We start from the raw sequence: 19,804 nt of genomic DNA on the forward strand, positions 1-19,804 counted from the left end.
GAGAAACCCGCGAGGATGGGGAGATGTAAGCGAGATGGCACCTGTGTGGAGAAGGGAAGCCACTTCCTCGTCCACAAGGGCTGCATCTTGCAAAATAAATGGGTCGTGGAGGAACGTGTTGCACTGGGTCCCCTAAGGATTCTATATGGAAACCCCTCACTGTCTGAAGCACCCACGCGTCGTACGTGACGGTCAACCATGCCTCGTAGCAGCTGGCCAGTCTCCCCCCTATGTTTTGTGGGGGAAAAGGGAGAACACTCACCGGAGTTTGTGTTGGACGCTCCTCCCCTGAAGCCTCTGCCTTTGCCCCGGCATCCTCTCGTGGGGTAGGAATTTCCAAACTTGGACTGGTCTTGATATTGTCCGGGGCCTCTTTGGTTGGCTTGATTCTGTCGAGCGGCCCCTACCTCGAAAAACACTGGGAAACACTTTTTTAATTGTGGACTGGGCCCTGCCTAGTGAAGTAAAAGTATTTACAAATTTACCCAGCTCCTTTATGAAGGGTTCACCGAATAAACCCCGTTGGGCAATGGCACCCGCCTCTGAATCCGCTAGGTCCCCGAGTTTTGGGTCAATTTTGATAAGGAGGGACCTGCGGCGTTCGGTGGAAAGGGCGCAGTTGGCGTTGCCCAAAAATATCACCACATGCTGAGCCCAACCGGATAGCGTTTCAGGGGAAATCATAGAGCCGGAAGCCTTGGCTTTTTCGGCCATGTCCAGAATTTTAGTGGCAGGGCCGAGGACTTCCAGGAGCTTTTCCTGGCACGCCCTCCACGATCTGTCAATGCCCTCTTGGGATCCCTAATACATTTTTGCAAAAACGTAGACATTTTAGGGGCAATCTCCGGGGTAAGAGCCACTTTTCCCTCTAGGGATTGGCGTGGACATTCAGCCCGAAGGCAATTGCGAGCTTCCTTCTCGAGAGGGCGTCTGATATGCTCTGCAACATAAGTCGTGACTTTCTCACCTGGAACCCAGTCCAAAGAATGTGGGTGTACAATATCGTTAGGATCCAACATGTCAGAAGGAATTGGAGGTGGTTGCGAATCAGAGGGCACTGGTAGGGTCTGAGGAACCTGAGAGGGTCGGGACGGGAGCCAAGGTCTAGACAGGCTGGAATCAGGATCTCCTGAAGGACCCGGCAACACTGGGGCAAGGGCAGGGGCCGGAGACAGGGTATCTCCCGAACCTCTTACAGGCTGGCTCAAAAGCGTCCACGTCAACTCCCGGTGCACACAGATGTTTAGTTGGGGAGGGCCAGGGTTGTCCTGGGATGAAGAGGACACAGGGCAGGGAGAGGGGCAGCTCTACGCTCCAGGCGCAGGAACGCCTGCTCTGTTTTACACGTAAGTCTGTCCTCTAGAGGAGAAATAGCTTGGTCCACTGCCCTATAGATAGAGGTGTCTATAGCCTCATAGAAAGCTTCACCCCAAGGGATCCTCTTCCTCCTCCTGGTAATCCTCATAGTACTCCATTGTGAGAGCGAGGAAGAATTAGGTTACTTAGTACTGTAACAGTTTTAAGAAGAGCTGGGTGTCAGCTAAATTTTTTGGGTGGCAGGAACCACAATTTTACAGGGTTTCTGGCCCTATGGGGACAATTGCTGGTGAAACTGTATTTAAATAAATATTGAAACCAAATCTGGGCTGGATATGTCCCCTTTATGCAAAATGCCTAATGGCCGGTACAGGACCTCTCAGCGAGACGTCAGCACAATAATTGTAATACCAGACTCTAATCCCGTGTGTTTATTCAGCTAATGCGGGAAAACCAACGTAAATATGCAAAATCAGCAGCGAGCAAGATTTATAGGCTCGCCTGCCGAGTACAGACCGTAATGGCGTTCAGATCGCAGCACCAGGGCTCCCTGACTGAAAGCAAGCGCGCGCGCCTCTGAGACGTCGGTTAGAAAACCCCCAGAGGACGCGTCGCGCTTGCCACTGCCTCCCGCGCCCCCAGGCAGCAGGAGGTCCGGAGCCGAGACCACAACCAGCAAAATGCAGCGTAGGAGCGGGGTAAAAAAAAACCCGCTCCGGAAGCGAAAGATTCAGAATTGAAGCGCAATGGCAGCGCGAGGCACACCACGAAGAAACAGCGCGTCTGAACAAACAGTCAACATAGTAAATTAAATTACGAGCGGAATCACCGTTAATGTATTCACGGAGCTCGTGCCAAGAGGCGGCGCTGCGCACACATAAAAACAAACGCGCTCACACATGTGATACAACCAGAATAAAAGCCCCCCAAAACAGTAAGGAAACTGAGGAGAACTTATCTGGCTGCGCAGCAGCGAAGAAAGAGGAGGACAGGACACTAACAAAGGACTATATGGATCCTGGGATGCCCTGACCCTCTTTTGATTGGTTAACATATTCTGATTGACTACTTTTTTTCCTATGGTTCATGGGAAACGTAGTCTTTGTTAGTTTCTTTCAACGCTGCTATGTTAATAAAATGAAGAAATGAGGCATAATCCTCGCCTCCAGTCCTGACATAGAATTCCAGAGTATGGGATGGATGTCTTCTCGTACCGAATATATAGGATTCAACTGACTCTAAATGTAAGTCAATGGCTATTCAAATTCAAAAACCATAATTTCACGAAGAGAGAAATGTCTTTATCGCCATCTAATAAGACCTACTATCATTCGTAACGAGTTCAAATTCAACACTAGTTTATCTTCAAAGATATAGGGCTAAGTTCCCACATCCGCATATCTTCCAGAGAGAGATTTATTAAAATCTATGTATAAGGTATAATATAATCCTCATTTTAATCTTTTCAAACTAAGTTTTATGGCATAGGTAGGTCGATCCACCGTGTTAATATCACCAGCTGTGTTGCACACGCAAATCTGGATAGAATGGTTTCTACTTGATTGTCAATCCAGATTTTGAGCACTTTAAGTATCGACCGGCCACTTTAATAAGCGGTTCCGTCTGCCTCTCTGGATCGCCAACACTGAAATGAAAGGCTGTAAGGTGTCAGTTCTATTTCACTTTACTTGGTGATGTGCAAATGATAATCATTTTTGTTGAAACCCAATTTCCACAGATTAATCTATATAGTTTCATCAGTAAAACTGCATGTTAGTGAGAAAGTTTGTGGCCAGTTCTATGGAAAATATGCTGTTTGTAATTGACACTGCGCTACCAAATCTTTCTTTAGCAATACATTCATTAAAAGTGAGTTTTTAAGCATAACCTGCAAAACTAATCCCCCCCCCCCCCAACCAGATCTGATGACAATGTTATTAGTGAACCAAGTGGCTGATCAGGTATTGTGTAACCTATATGTGGGCTAGATTCTTTGTATAACTGGAGCAAAAGTTTAGTCTATTAAATTAAACAAAATCGTTTTTTGTACAGCAGAAATTCTAAACTTGACAATAGGAAAGTTCTCTCATATACGATAATGAAGGAAAAGACATCTGTAAAATAAAAGATTTACTAGGGTTATACAATTTGAGGCCAGATTACTGGTCAAGTACATTACAGTTTGGTCGAGTAGATTATTCAATTCACTAGACCCACAGGTCTAGTAACATTTTTAGGGCTCGCGCCATAGCGTTGCAGTTCGCAGCACTGCTCGCGCAGGCGAGAGCCCTTTTGTGTGGGGTTTGAAAACGGAGCTTGGAATCGCACACGCTCGTGCGTGTGATTTTCCTTTTGGCTTCCACAATTGGCCTTTGCGTGCGTGTTTTTCCAAAGAAGGCATGCAATAGGCCAAAGGCAGACGCATTGCTCCGCCCATGGCCTATTGGTGTCTATTACGCGCACCAAAAGCCATGTGGTTTCAATTATCGTGCCCAGACACGGGCCCGATAATTGAAACCACATGTTCACTGTGACGCGCGCACCACTCGTTAGTTACTTGGTCTGTTTGAGCTAGAAACAATTTATTTTTGGTAAAATGTGCAAATTGTGCTGCAAATGATGCATTATGAAGCCAATCTATAACTGTGTAAAACACCACGGCTCGGCATCTCATGATACCAGGGACCCTGCTCGTGCTCCTCGAAATATCCCGCTGTGGACAGCTGAGTGACTTCATGGTGCTTTCTCCACACTCTATTCTCTCAGTCCCAGCTGTTGAGCCCTACACCCTACACGGCCTGCACCGACGTTTAGTAATCGGCTGGGCATGTTTTTCCCATTCTCCCAGTTTGGCAGATGAGGCAGGCTATTTTGACCGGCATCGGACAACCGAGCATGGCGTGGGGTCAGGTAATGGGAACCTGAGCCCTCCACTTGCTATAGTTGACATCTTCACCATTTATACCCCCCTCCCCTCCGCGTGTGTATATATGTGTGTGTGTGTGTGTGTGTGTGTGTGTGTGTGTGTGTGTGTATATATATATATATATATATATATATAATTTTTATTTTTTTCCATATTTATATAGCGCAAACTCTTTTGTACGGACATAACTATACACATTGCGGGAACTGCTCATCGCAGTGCCGTGGCCCTTACAGCGATGTGTGTGTGTGAAGTTTTTTTGTGTGTTTGTCAGGGTTTACCAATAATGAGGACCGGTCTCGGCGGGACACTGGATTAAAAAAAGAACACCCTCCCTCACCCAGTTTTCACTCGCGCTACCCCCTACACCCCTCTCTCTCTCTCTCGCTCCTCCCCGCCCCCCGTGTGGGAGTGGCGTGCTTTATTCGCGGTGCCAGTCTTATTCAAGTTGAACATCAAGGCCAGCGTGTTCCAAGGTCTGTTTATGAAATTTACAGCAATGCACACGGGAATGTACGGTGGCACGTCTAGTGAGGTAAACACACTGTAGAGTGGCATTCAAGTATGAGGTAATTGTTTTTTGTTTTTTTGCTAAAAGGAATGCTTAATTTCGACTCCATTCTTTTTAAAGTGTTTGGTGCCTTTTAAGGTATCACAGTCAAAAAGTTGACAACTCTGCCCACTTTGAAAGCGCCGACGCAATTCCTCTTATCCGCAGCAGGGGGGTGATAAGTGCTTTAGGCAGCAGAAAAGAGCGCTCTTTGTTTCGCCAAAGGACTCACAATAAGAGGACCTACCTTTTTTTGTGCGTTGCCACCACCTGCCCTGACCTCCACTTTATTTATTTTAATAAGGTCCAAAATTACAAAGTAGCAGATCGTTACATAAGGCATATAGTTGCAAATGTACGCTTTACATCCTTATATCGGTTTGCTTTACAACAAACCAAGATCATTATACAAGGTCCCAAATTGAAAATGGCATATGATACATAGAGCACAGAATTACAGCTGTTCGAAGTAGGGAGTATAAGATGCAGCAATAAACCGATAGTCTGTTGGCTGGAGCCAAGTAGGGACATAGTTTCACTTTCAGCGGTTTGGGAGTTGGCGCATGAGAGCACACCTTAATGTATTTTTCACTGTGTTGTATGTAATGTCAGCATCATTTTGGTTCTTTTCAGGCTGCTCAGTCAGACATTAAAGAAATGTCACATTTTCTTTTGGTTACTTTGCGGGGATTGGGATGGATCGTTATGGGGGTTAGCTAAACAAATGTCCTGTCTTAGGACACTGATGTATAAGCTTCACCTGGGACAACCTAGGGCTGGCTAACCCTGTAACAGAAGTGCTATTGTGTTCTTGTATAAAATAAAAAAAACATGTTGGGGGGGGGGGGGGGGAAGACTAGTTCCCTAACAAGTACTTTTTTCATCATTAAAAAATATTAATAAATATGCTAAGTATTGTGGACTATACATTTTTCCCTTTTATAGTTGGATGGGGCGGGGGGAGCTAGTATGACACACTGGGGTGCTTGGTTTTGAACTGCAGGGCAGCATGTTTGAGGATCCAGGACTGATCGTTTTTTTGGGTATTTGCGGCCATTTAGAGGGTCTCAGAACGAGAGTACAATAGTTCAAAACATTTTGGCTACATGGCCTCGCTAATTTTGTGGCACCCGAATGATGAACGATTTTTACAGATGCAATATTTTGACATTTTTTGTTAACTTTCATAAATGCGGTTTTAGGTTTAAAAACACATTGAATGTCTCCTTTAGCTGTGTGTGTGGGAGTCACCGGTCTGCACCTTGGTGGCCTATATAGTCCAAAGACCTACTTTCCTTTGCTTACTTGTTTCACTCACAGATTCTGTGATATGTCAAGCTTTACTCTTGTATTTTCAGTGTGATTAGCCACGTCTTCCTGTGTCATGCTTTTTTGATTAAATAGCATTTTAAACAATTTGATTAAAACAGTTTTGTGCATTCCCCAACCCTTCCGTGAATAAACAGGAGGTTTGCAGCATTTATGGCTGTAGCTATACATGCTTTGTATACTCCTATCGTCTGTTGAGGGACAGAACAAGTTGTTTTTCTCCAAAGACGTTTTGAGTCCGGTTTGGATTGATAAGCACCAGATGATGTCACCGGAGAGCAGCGTGCGCAGCACTTGGAGCAGAGGGCAGGCTCTCCGGACTGTGCAGGGCGTTACCTCATTCCCCGTGACTAATGCATATGTGCAGCGCTGAGCTCAAGAGCCAGAGACCGCTTCTTATTGAGACCGGTCATGGGCTCCCATCCTCCGGCACTGCTGTGCCTCTTCTGTCCTCCAGCGATACTTACAGGGCTACGCGAGCATTGTACTGTGTCTGACAGGTCTATACACAGGCATAACATCACAGCGTACAGTACAGTCACATGTAGCGCTCATCTGTAGTCATTGGCGGTACGCAGTCCTTTACCTGTCACCCACCTGGCCCTTGTTTTAAAGGTGCAGGGTAGAGCTTCTTAGGGAAGGTGTGAGATATATTTTGGTCTCACAGAGCGCATTAGTAGCTGAATTAAGTCGCCATGTGTCACTTGCACAAAGACACCTGTGCATTTCAAAGCGTCAATTAAAAAAATATATATACAGAGAGCGGATGGCACTGTTTGACCTGTGGCATACTCAAAGCTGATGCATGTAATCCTAATTTAGTCTTCGCAGTAATAGTGTGAAGTTTCCTGCACATGGTTAAGGAGCAAAATGGTGGACTTTGCAGTGCTCTGTACTGCTTATACTTTGACTGCTCTGGGCTCACACCTACCTTTTTATTCTCTATGTAATAATCGCTCTAGAATTGTTACATATCTGTGCTTTGTAGGTCTCGTTTTTAAAAGCAAACACTCACCATACGGATATTTCAATAAATCTACTGGATTGTATTGTGCCCAAAAATACGCAGCATTAACTTGAACACACCATTCCAGTACACACCACATACACCCACTCCACTCCAAAACACAGAAGTAAAAAGCATTTACATTTACAATGCCAGTATCTCTTAACTCTCGCAAATGCGAGACCTATTGCATTGCAAATGCTTGTTATAATTCTTCGTGGCCTGCAAAATGATTTCTTTCTTGCACACTAGCTTCTATTTGGGAGGCACAAATGGATAGAAATTCAATTGCTAATAACAAATGTTATTCTATTCTGTGTTCCCATACTTCTCTTGATAAAAACTGTACTCCAGTTGTTTGGTTGGGCCTGTCTCCGGCAACAGGAACTGGCCCAAAATACAACACGGAGGCATCACATTTTCATCATTAAAAATGACCCATTTTGGCAATGTAGGTAGCTGTGATATTTCAGTTCAGGAATTAGCATCACCAATAAAACCTACTAAACCAACATTACCCTCATTCATCCCTCAAGACAGCAAAGCCCACTAGACCACCAGGGGGAGCTTTTTTTAAATGTCTTATTAAAAAGAAAGGGTGGGGATGGCCCACTCTGGCATCAGACCATGCCCCCACCTCATAAGAGGCAAAACAGTCTTTGTGCACTGGGCTTCTTTTTTACATATTGGTCTCAGGGCCGGTCCATACTAGCATTAGACTGCACCCCAACCGCTCATGCCCCAACAGAGTTACTGCTTTTAGCAAGCGAAGTGTGAGAATGCTAGGTAGTAAAAACTTTATTGATCCCCGTAGATCACTGTACTTTCCCCTCACAGAAATGTGATTAAAATATGTGAGTTTGAGGTTTGCAGACATTCTGAATAAGAGAGCAAAGTGTAATCTACACAAGTCACACCACCTACTAAACCAAGACATCTCTGAAAACTAGGTGGTGTGACTTAAGTGGATTACACTTTGCTCTCTTACCCAGAATGTCTGCAAACCTCAAACCCATATACTTAATCACATTTCTGTGAGGGGAAAGTCCAGTAATCTATGGGAATTCCAAAAATTCTACTACCTAGCAGTAACAGCGATGAACTCGTCATTTCCAAGGAAGAAGTGCTGCTAATCAATCAGCATCTGACCAGTGTCTTGAGGCTTAAATGTATGACAAAGCAAGAGGTAGTCCAACACTCCAAGGTTTAGGTGACCATGGTTTAGATATACCTATATTTTGGGCCTCAGCATAAACCTTTGAATGTGGACAGTATCATCCCTAGGGACCGTGAGCATCGTCCGGCAAATGCCCGGTGTGACATCATCTACAGGGTTAAAGGACATTAGCAAACCATGTTTGCAAAGGAATAAACTTGAGATGCTCCCTAGTTATTTGTCCAATGGCAAATATGACATACTTGGCAGAAGTGCCATAGTTAAATTGATTGGCACATTAAAGGGCCTATAATATATAACCTCTAACTATCTTGGATTTGTTGAATTCAGGCCCCATCCAACGATGGGAGGCAGGGATATTACTGTGGCCTCCTGTTTACCCAGGAAATAGCTAACCAGATCTGGGAATTTAGGGATATTTTCTTCGATTTCGGCATAAAGGTCTTATTTCAGCCAAACGGCGTTATCCTACCCCCTTATCTTTGAGCCCCACAAATCCGGTTTCATCACGCGGAGGCATTCTTAGAGATGCTGTTGGTTCAGAATGGCACAGGAGTGATTATGAATACCTGCAAGTTACCAGCGCCCTTTCAAATGTTTCTCACTGCCAAATTCACACTTTGCCTCCTGTTCTTTATGATGGTGGCTCGGATCCCAGTTCTCACGGGGGTTTTCCTCTGCATGAAAGTTGTATCTGTCTCCCATGCCTGGAAAATCACACGTCACCCTTAGCTCCATGTTGGGTGAAATGAGAACTGATTAACTTATGTGTATCGATTCACTTGGTGTTTTCATGAGAGCCAGTGGTCTCATAGTATCCACAGCTATAACATATTGTGCATAACATGAGCCCCTGCCATTAATTGAAAGAGTAAACTGGAAATCTGTGGATTGTCTCCCTGGAAAGAGTGGAGTGTCCCCGGACAATCTCTCAATATTCCTTTCGTAGATTCCTCTGCTTTAGGGGATCAATCATTGTGCACATATTGAAAAAGCGGGACCGAGGGGACGTGAGCTGCTATCTCCCTATCTCTCTCATGGTGAAAGTCTTGGGACGTGCTCTATTGTCATATCTTGAGGCCTGGGTTGAGGAGACTATGATACTCTCAGACATCCGTATGAGTTTAGGAGGGGATGGAGGATCAGTCTCAACCTTTCCCTTCTGTTGCGCAAGTATACCATTGCTAAAATGAGCGCTCTATTTTTGTGGTTCATGGACCGGTCCAGCGCTTTTGACCGTGTGTCCCATAGCAAATTATGGAATATTATGGAAGGTCTTGGAGTGAACAGATCCTTTATTAACTCCATTAGTGAAATATATTGCGACTTCAACGCCTCCGTTCGGTTAGGCTCAGGGGGAGGGGATCGTTTGAATGCTCTGAGTTGTTCGGTGTTCGCAGGGGAGTTAGGCAAGACTGTGTACTTGCACTTTTCCTCTTCACTCTTTATACCAGTCAGCTGGAGCAGGAGTTCGGTTTCAACATGCAGGGACATTCACCAGGTTGGTCAGTGCCCTTTAACAGCCCTGCTGTACGCTGCGGAAGCCGTCCTCATGAGCCATGTCCCCATGGTGTTACAGCACCTATTAGACTAGTTTTTAGCCTTTTTGGAAGGGTTGTACCTGAAGTTAACATAAGTCTAACTTTTGTCACGTCTTGCAGTTCCAAGCGCAATGACGAACCTACATTTTTTCTGTACTCTAATCTCATTCAAGAGACAACCGATTTTAGTTATCTTGGTGTGACCATTCACAAAAAAGGGTCTTGGTACTTGCAACAGTAGATTAGAAACAGAACGTTTGGTAGGAGCATTAATGCCCTCTTTTGCTTTGCCCCAAAATTGGGTAAAAGATCTGTCCATCATATGTTGACAATTTATCAGGCTAAATGCTTAAGTGTGGCGACTTATGGGGCTTGGGTCTGGAAAATCAACAAAGCAACTGCGCTTCAGATTACTGAAAAAAGATTTACCTGTTGTCTGCTCTCACTCCCCCAATGTACTGCTACTATTAATTGGAGCTAGGGCTATTACCTCTGGAGGATAAAATACGGACTCACCCAGTCATGCTGTGACACCGAGTCTGGAAGCATGAGGCACTGGATTTAAATAGAGCGATTATCAAAGACACCCTGTCCCTGGACTCGAGATTCCATGGTTGAGGGAAGTCCAGGATATGGCTTCAACCCTGTCCAGTCCGGATGTGTTTGAAAATCCCACAACTTGATCCACCCTGAGCAAAAGGACAATAAGAGATGTGTTATACACAGTACGGCAATCATAGTAGGGACAAAGCTAGAACACTGCCATTCCGTTATTTCTTACAATCTCGCTGGCCCCTATTGATTTCCCCCAGCCATTTTTGCTACTTAGCGTGCACCCCATCAGGATTTCCTTCTAATGAGTTTTAGACTAATCCTTTTTCACAGGTTAGTCTCTTTTCCCCACTGTAGTAACTGGAAGCGCAACCTTAATTGATGCCCCTGTGATAAGGTTTCTGCACAAAGCTCTTTAAACATAATGTCTTTCTGCAGTTTGTATTCCAAACCTAGATCTCGTACCATGAAAAGCCCTCCTGAGCAAATTTTCTATAAGACGCATTGCAAACAGGATCTTTATTTCCTCCAATGTTTAGCACCCAATGAAGTAATAGTGGCTGTCTATACTTATCTTAGACATGTAACGAAGATGAAGGAAGACGCTTGATCCTAGATGGCTTTTACATTGTTTTATTATTGTTTCAACTGTTTTTATATTATGCTGGCCCTCCTTTGATTGTATGCCCCCAACCACTCTTGCTATTCAATACACTGCACCATTAGCACTTTATCTACCTGGGGCCTTTCATTCAATCTATCCTGCAGGATAGGTGTCCCTTTACATTGAGGCATTTAGGAGTGCTATCTGGCTGTGTGCCCTGGTGAGTGGGTTCCACCCAAAATTATTATTTGTATGTTGATTGTTAGTTATTGTTAATTTGAAATCCTGCTTATCCGTTAAGAAAAGCCCCCTTGAGTAAATATCCCATAGGATTTTATTCACAGATTTTTTTTCTCCCCAGCGTTTAACGATTAGCACCTGACATATTAGCGGTAGCTTGCATTTGTCATCGATTTGTGATCCTGCTCAGGGAGACCTATCATCATGATTTGTGTTGATATTCTAGGTCTTGTCTTGATTCGTGGTGCAACACTGAGGTGTTTCTCGTGACCCCTGCACTAGCTGAAACACTTAGCAGACCCTTTTATTTGAGGTTTTTGTTATGCTTACTTCTTGCTTCGGTCGTTAGACCAAATTGTATTTCTGTGCCGCAGGATGTCAAGTTCAAATTTGTATTTTTGATTGTTCTCGAAATACTTCCAAATTCAGAAGTGGGCTGTAACTGGGAGAGGCCATGTATTATACGGATTTTATCTGAATTAATTTTTATTATGTGTATTGTTTTAACCTCCCTTGATAGTATTGTATGGTAATGCATTTTATTGTACTTTTATGATATATTTTCAATTAGAGCAAAGACAAAAAATGTAAACATTGAATTGATGTACCATGCACACGTACGTCCCCACGCGCAAGTATTGTGCTGCCCGGCGCTTCATACTGTTAGGCCAAGGATGACTTGAGTGCACAGCATCGAAACCTTCTATGAGTGGGCCGATAGGCACCACTCAGTGACTCGGGTGCTGCCACCACCGGCCTCTAGCCACTTAACTCTTGGTAAGGGCAGTAGCCCGCTTCCATTGCGAAGGTAGCGCTTGATGAGCCCCTTCTGGTCTAATGGCCACTTTACTATGAGACAGGCCTAGGTTATGGAGCACACGCATGATCCGTGTTCACCCATGACCACAAATCACTTCCAGGGTTCAAGATATCCATGCTGTTGGGTCATTCAGGGGCTGGCATGCACCTCTGTCACCATGCAGGAGACTTTTCCTTCCCTGAAAATGGGTTAAAATCAGGCATGTTCTGTATTTCCAATTAAATAAATTAACAATGCGAAGGAAATAAGCTGGACCAGCAGGGCAAGATGTGCCCCTCTACACAGCAGAAACATGCATGATGCATGATGAAAGGTCGAATAACCAGTCAACTCTTCTAGTTCCCTATTCCATTGTATGCGTTCTTACGACTGTGTGTCCGTGAGCCATGTATTCAGTCGCCACTTCGTGTATCAGGATTCTCTAGTGGTACCAACAGTGTGTGAGCAGTCCAAACAGAGGTCTACATGTCAATGGACAGACCTTTGCAGAATAAAGCTTTGTTGTACAGCCTCTGGATCACCCACTATCTGAATTACAAACCATTAGGCACAGTGTAGAATACAAGCTCCCCCTGAAATGAAATAGGAAAGAAGGTGAGGGGGGGGACAGGAGAGGAGCATGTGTGGAGAATATGAGGGCATTAAAACTGTACAAAAATTAAATATTAATGAAGATTCAGAAGTGAGAAATGTGAAAGGGAACAAGGACGACTGGTGAAGAAGAGAGCAGAACAATGACCGAATTGGAAAGAATGTATTATAAGTGCAAATAATAATGGGAGAGAAGAGGGGAGAATCCCACCCGCCTCTTCTCGCGTTTCTCATTTCACGTTTCTTATGAGCGCGCGCGTCAATGTGACGTACTTTGTGCGTTAGTTCTAAACCCAGTGGGTCCGAGTTTGTCGCTATCACATAATACCATTTGTAAATTGAGAGTACTGACTTTTTTGTGGTGATTGCAGGTTTATAAAGACAGTAATTGGTTTTCTTTTTATTTAATGTCTGTTGAAGGTGAAGAAAGAAGTTGGCGATGTTACTATTCTGATTAACAATGCAGGAATTGTAACTGGGAAGAAGTTTATTGATTCTCCGGACTCCCTGGTCGAGAAAACCATGGAGGTTAACGTTATGGCGCATTTCTGGGTAACGTATTTCGTTCTTTGTTGCCTTTTGCAAACACACACAATGTTATTGTCGGTCTCTTTTACATCTGTACTCTCCAATTCGAACAGTTCTACAACTCTGTCCTGATTTATGTAAAAGCAAAGTTGCCTAATGGCTGCTTGGATGAAATAATCCTAGAGTATAAACTACCTGCCTTCCTTTTACTGGAACAACAAGCATTTGCAATGCATTAGGTCTCGCATTTACGGGAGTTTGAGCTATTGACATTGCAAATAACAATGCCTATTGGCATTGTCATTTACAATGCCAATAGCTTTAACTCGTGTAACTGTGAGACCTATTGCATTGCAAATGCTTGTTTAAAGCTGCAAGAGCAAATGCAGTAGTAAGCTGGTTGAAGTGCCCTCTGCTAAACTCACGAAGGAATGACTGACCGTGGTAGGGTATGTGCGTGTGTGAAAGTAATCGCGATCACATCAAAGCGGCCGTGCGGCCCGCGAAAGTGAAAGCAAACGAGTGCTTTCAGGCCTCCAAATAGTGCGCGCGCCCGGCCGACGCACATGCACTGTATTTGGAGGCCTGAAAAGCCACTGTTTGCACTTCCAAAACTCGCTTACTATAAGTCTCGCCAGAGCAGCGCTAAAGTGCTGTCTCAGGCGAGACCTAAAAACGAGCTGGATTATGGATGTCTTTGCAAACCTAACCATCACCAGAGGTGTGGAAGCAAAGCGATCCCTAGGGTGTGCCATGTATTGTTTACTCCACACCCACTCCTGATTGTTTTTGTCGCCTGTAGGTCCAGAGGTCCCTTGAAAAATCTTTTGTTAATTGTAATATTTAATCTATTTTATTGCGGTATGTATTTGATCCACTCAGCAGACTTTTTGTTTAAAAAAATAATAATAATAAGCAACCACAAAGCAGAGGTTGAAGCTGTATTGAGACTGTTGACTGGGATGGGGGGGCGTGGTTGGGCCACAGTCGATGATGGCCACTCACCAGAAGAGCTCCACGCACTGGAGTGTTCTTTGGGATGGCAGCGGAACTCTGACGTGGTGGGAGCTTTGTAAGTACCAGCTCCCATCAGCTCCCTCGATCCTACTGGGTGGGGGGGGGGTCTAGTTGTCGCCACAGGACTCCGCGGTGATAAAGACCCAGCTGTTTAACCTTGGGCTTCACAGGAGGTCCTGCACCCTGCCAGCGGACAGTGCCCTCAATTTGGGGCATGGCGCACACCTTCACCGCACGCACGGGACATCACCTGCCTCTACCCGCGTGCCCATAACCACAACCCATCACCGCTAGGTTCTCTCCTGTGGCCCCACTGAGGGGTCTGTACCTTCATTCGACATCTTGTGCAGCCTCACGTCAGCCACCCGCTTCATGCCCACGAAGGTCGAGCTGGCATACTAGAGGGCTCAATGCTGCTGCCTTGAGGCAGACCACGCAACTTCACCGGGGCCCGTGGGGAACCTTCAGGTGCGGCCCATCGAACGTCACCTGCTGAGTGTGCAGCAGTCTGGACCCCCTACTCCGCTGTATTCGGGGACTCCCTACATCCTTCGACACCCTGAGCCCTGTGAGTGCCTCATGTCCCTGCGATTGAACTGATGCATGGGACATTGGCAACCCCTGCTTTTGGAGGCTGCATCACCACGCCAGCCTTCTCCACCCCTGCACTTTGGGCTGCACCTTCATTGTTTGGAATCTTTCCCCATAAGCCATGAGCCCACTATATACAGGGGTCTGAACCTGAGGATGCCCAGCGAGGCAGCGGTCTCTAGCACACCCACTGTAGCCCTACTGCGCCACACTTCACTTGCTCTCCTCCACCCAGTTGTGTACATATGGCCTACTCCACCCATAGTCTTCTCAAGGTTAGCCTTCCGGCCTCTGCCCTGCATCTTTGCACTGGGAGCCCACAGAGCGACTGAGGTGGTACCCCTGGGCCCATGACAGCCACTCCAGCCACATTGGTGTCCTGGAAGGAAGGTGGACTCCGATCACAATTCTCCTCACTGCATCATCCCAAAGGGCCTTCTACAGAATCTTCTGGGTCTTTTTCACCAATCTGCGTCTGCCACCTCTTTTGGCCCCATTGTCGATGTGCTGCACGTGAAGGAGCTGACCCACTCCCTTCAAAAACGCGTGTGGCCAGATCTGGGGCGCACCACCTCACCCGAGCAACACCACCAGGACATTTCACCTTACAGGAATTGTTTTCCCTCGGAATGCCTTCTCCTCTCTTCTATTGGGTCCTATACACCACAAAGGCAGCCTTATTGAGTCCAGTAAAGACCTGCTTGAGTGGGAAATTACAATATTGAGATAGCGCAGGCCATCTCCAGGCTTTCCTACCACAAGGCCCCTGGGGAAGACAACTTTCCTGCAGGGTTCTGTTAGTGGGCGGGCGAGGACTTGGTGGACTCCCTTTATGAAGCCTTCCGCAAGGGTGACCAAATAGGCTCCCATGGCTCCATCTTCAAAAGGGCAGAAATATCGGTCCTTCCTCAGCTGGTTAAAGACACCCTACTCTATGGAAGCTACAGACCCCATTCCAAACTTAACGGGGACATTAAGATTCTTGCTGATGTCCTCGCGGCTCGTCTCCAGAAGGTGATCCTGACCCTGATCAACCATAAGCAGGTGAGGTTTGTTCCCAACTGCTCCTCCACACACTCGCCCATACCCTGTGGTCGGCCAAGGACCTGCTGGATGAGGCCTTCACCCTGGACACTGAAAGGGGTTTCGACAGAATTGAGTGGGAGTACCTTTTTGCAAACCTTTGGCAGTTTGGCCTGTAGGAGGGATTCGTAGCCAAAGTCTGTATCCTCCAGAGACTTGCCCTCAGTTTATAGGACTTGACACTGCTCTGATGGCAAATTCCAGGGGGATGGGGGTTGGGATGGGGAGAGTGTGTAGAGACAAAGATGCTGTGGCTTGTCTACTCAACAGCAACACTTCAGCAGGCATTCACACCAGTCTGATGAATGGTGTTGACAGATATGGTACCTATAAACAAACAAATAATAAGGCTTTAATCTAGTACTAACTCTAGCTCTCAAGGTATCACCTCACAAAAGCTTTTCAAATCTCAACCAATCCTTAGTTTTGTTGTTGTTTTGTTTTCATTTAGATTGTCCATAGAGGCACCTTTATCAACATTTTCGAAACTGTAGTGAGTATGATTTCGGCATCAAACCCGCAAGCAAATTTGGACAGGGTTAACTTCACCAAAGTCCTCTCTGGCAGAGCCCTGCCAATATATGTACAAGTTGAACAAAACACTGGTTACCTTTGTTTGCAGCATGATGTCTCTCCTTTTCTTCTTGATCTGATTTCCATCCATTGTAAGACTAATGCAGTATGTTCTTTGTGGTGCAGTCGAAGCGGGAAGGTCAAGGGAGCTGCCACGACTGAGTCCTGACGCAGGGAAACCGGTAAGTGGCAGGCGAAGCGGCTAAGCGAAGGGGAGGCGTGTGGACGGTCTTTAAATAAGACTGCTTTAGAGCGTTCATAAAGGTCACATTCTAACTGTTAGTAACAAGGAACAGGTGCAGATAATTAACTTGATGAAGCTGCCTTCTAGAAGGTGTTTTTGAATGTTCACAAAGGTCGGATTCTAATTGCTTATAGCAAAGAACAGGTGCAGGGGATTCATTTGATGAGGACTATTTTCCAGAAGGTTCACGTTGAGGTCATCTATGCCAGTTGCTCGATGCTTATTCTGGTGGATTTTCTGGAAGTTTCCGTGGCGCCTGAAACCTGACCTTGCATGCCCATGGTAAAACATTTGTAAAAGCTATTAAGCCTTTAAAAAAAACTGGGGACAACATCTGCAGCTAGCTATTACCAACAGCATGTAATATGGTCAAAAGTCAGGGTACAAGAAGTTTGTTTATTCATAAGTGTTGGGAGGAATGATATGAGTCATGCCGGTATATTGTGACAGTCAAGAGAGGTGAGCTGTGGCAGGAATCCTGACAGTCCGTTGGCTTTACGACTCACCTACTGCCAAGGTTAATTGTGGAGGGGTTCTCTCGAACCCATTTCCAATCTGGACGGGGACTCTGCAGCGCTGCCAAGTATTGCCCCTGCTGTTCTAGCTTGCCATGGAACTCCTCACAGCCTCTCTTCGCCAATCTCTGCATCTCACCGGCATCCCCTTCCCCTTTGGGACGTCCACTGTCTATCTTTACGCAGATGTCTACTTACCCTTATTAATCTCCCTTGTTCCCTTCTGGCTTTGCAGCGTTTTCAGGTTACCGGGCTAAATGGGACAAAAGTGAGGCACTGCCCATGTCGCGAGTGAACACCAGTACGGCGGTGTCCGCCTATCCCTTTCAATGGACTATATAAGCAGAGGCTTGGACCGCATTGTGGTGAACAACCTCGATCCCCTGCTAACATGTATGAAGCTGGACTTTGAGAAGTGGATTCACCTCGGCCTCTCATTATGGGGGAGGGTACAGATGGTGAGAATGGTGATGCTACCACGATACACTTGCGTCCTTTGTATGCTGCTAATATTGGTCCCTATCTTATTACTATGCTCCGTGGACCAGAGTATACGGTCTTTAATCTGGGTGGCCTCCTGTCCCCGTTTGGCCAGCGCCAAACTCCTGGCTCACTGCTCATGTGGGGGCCTGGGTCTCCCTTCGGTTGAGCGCTACGCTTTAGCCCTCCACTTATCACAGCTTGCTTGCATTCTCCCTGGGACTGTGGACCAGCCGCGGTGGATGCTAGCGGAGTGTACTCTGCTGGGTTGCCCGCAAGGGTTGCACCCACTGTACAAGAGTGGTGCACCTATGCTGGGTCCCACCTCCCTGATGCTGCAAGCCATGGTAAAGTCATGGCAACAGGCCCACTCCTCTTTGGGGTGGACCCCCTTCTTGATGACTACACACCACTGTGGGGCAACTCAACCCTACATATAAGTAGCATGATGTTGGACTAGGGGGCGTGGAGCTCAGCAGGCATCAGCAGTCTCCATCAGATCATTGACCCGGGTGCCCTCAAATCCTTTGCAACACTCTGCAAAGAATTTGATCTTTCACCCTGCCAGCTCTGGCGGTACCTACAGCTATGGCATTGCCTCAACCATTGCCTGGGTGTGCGACCCTGGGTTATCCAACCCTCCTCTGTAGTCTCCTATCTACACACGTGGGGCCACTTCCGTGGGTGTTATCTGGCTTCTAAAGCCGTCATCTTTTTTCCCCTACCGCTCCTCAATAGCCTCCACATCACATGGCAAACCAGACTAGATGGATTATGAACCAGATTATTGGGCCGAACTCCTGGAGCTGCTTGACCACAGGGCATGAGAGGCACAATTGAAGTTTTATCTTTTTAAATCACTGCATGGCTGTCACTGGACTCCTGTGAAGCTGCAAGCAGAGAGCATCTTACCGCACTCAAATTGCTGGTTCTGCCCCTATGACCGCTGTGACCTGATGAATGTCCTCTGTGACTTCCCCCTCGCTACAATCTTTCTGGTAGACGGTGGGCACCACACTGAGTGAGACCCTACCGGTCGTGACCCCTCTCTCTTACCCCCTAATCCTTCTACATGACCTTGCGTACCCCCGAGACCTCTCTCACCTATATGGCCGTCTCTTGCATACCACACTTGCCATTGCTAAGACTTGCATTTTCTGCCACTGGGGTTACCCCCCTCCCTTTTCCTATGATGAATGGCTTTCAACTATGTATCAGACAGCCTCCTATGAGCGAGTTGTCTACACCTCCAGGACAAAAGAGGACTTTCTTCACCCCTGGGCACCCTTCCTCCAGGACCCTGCTCACTAGTCCTTAGCTGCTTGGACACCCACCCCTAACAGGTTGGCTGGATGTTAAATTAAATGACACCACATTGACCTCGCCCTTGGGAGCCTACCTGGTCGCAACCCTTGCAGATGTGTGCCTATATTATTTGCTCTTTCTTTCTCTCTAGTGTTAGCCTTCTTCACATCTCTCTTCCACCATGCTCCCCGTCTTTTTTTCTTCCTCTCTCTCTCTTGCCTTTCACTCAACTTCCTCCTTCTTCTCTCCCCCCCCCCCCCCCCCCCCCAAACGTTTGGATGTGAGTATGGATTCCCAGCGTGTTTGTTTTTCCTTACTCTTCATCCTATTTTGTCATGCTTTTATTTTCTTTTTAGTCCCCTCCTCATACCTCTGTTTTTTTTATAATGCTGTTGTGTGCTGTTGTGGACCTACGTGGCCTCTGTGATATTGCCTTTCCTTGCCCTTCTGAGGTCCCCATTTTGTGGAATCTCAGGTTGTCATGTAGCCAGTGTTTTGTACTGTATTCTTTAGTGCTGTATTATTGTCTTGCGAATGGCATCTCATGGTCAGTGTCCCCTCCCTTTTTCACACAGTTTTGTTCTGATTTCTAAATAAAGAATTGCAAAACAAAAAACCTGTTGACTTGGGGCCTGATTTAGATCTTGCCGAATCGGGTTCCCCCCATCGCTTTTTCGTCAGTCTTCCCACCCACTGGCTTGGTGGTCGGCCCACCCTATTTAGATGTTGACAGGTCTATATACGAAAGACCGCCCAGGTCCCACCGACTCTGCCAGGAATTCCCAACTGCCTCGATAGGCAAAATAAGCTGTTGG

The 19,804-nt window shown here is 46.3% G+C and overlaps 1 protein-coding gene across 1 annotated transcript in view; it reads left to right on the plus strand.

Annotated features, from left to right (window-relative positions):
* The window catches only part of SDR16C5 (short chain dehydrogenase/reductase family 16C member 5), a 177,636-nt gene that overhangs the window by 51,606 nt on the left and 106,226 nt on the right, over positions 1 to 19,804 (plus strand). The window contains exon 3 of the mRNA XM_085605588.1: positions 13,074 to 13,205. Coding sequence (XP_085461714.1) covers positions 13,074 to 13,205 — 132 coding nt within the window. The remainder of the gene's footprint in view (positions 1 to 13,073; positions 13,206 to 19,804) is intronic.

The sequence above is a fragment of the Triturus cristatus genome, chromosome 5_1, assembly GCF_964204655.1.
Source record: "Triturus cristatus chromosome 5_1, aTriCri1.1, whole genome shotgun sequence".
Classification (NCBI taxonomy): Eukaryota; Metazoa; Chordata; class Amphibia; order Caudata; family Salamandridae; genus Triturus; species Triturus cristatus.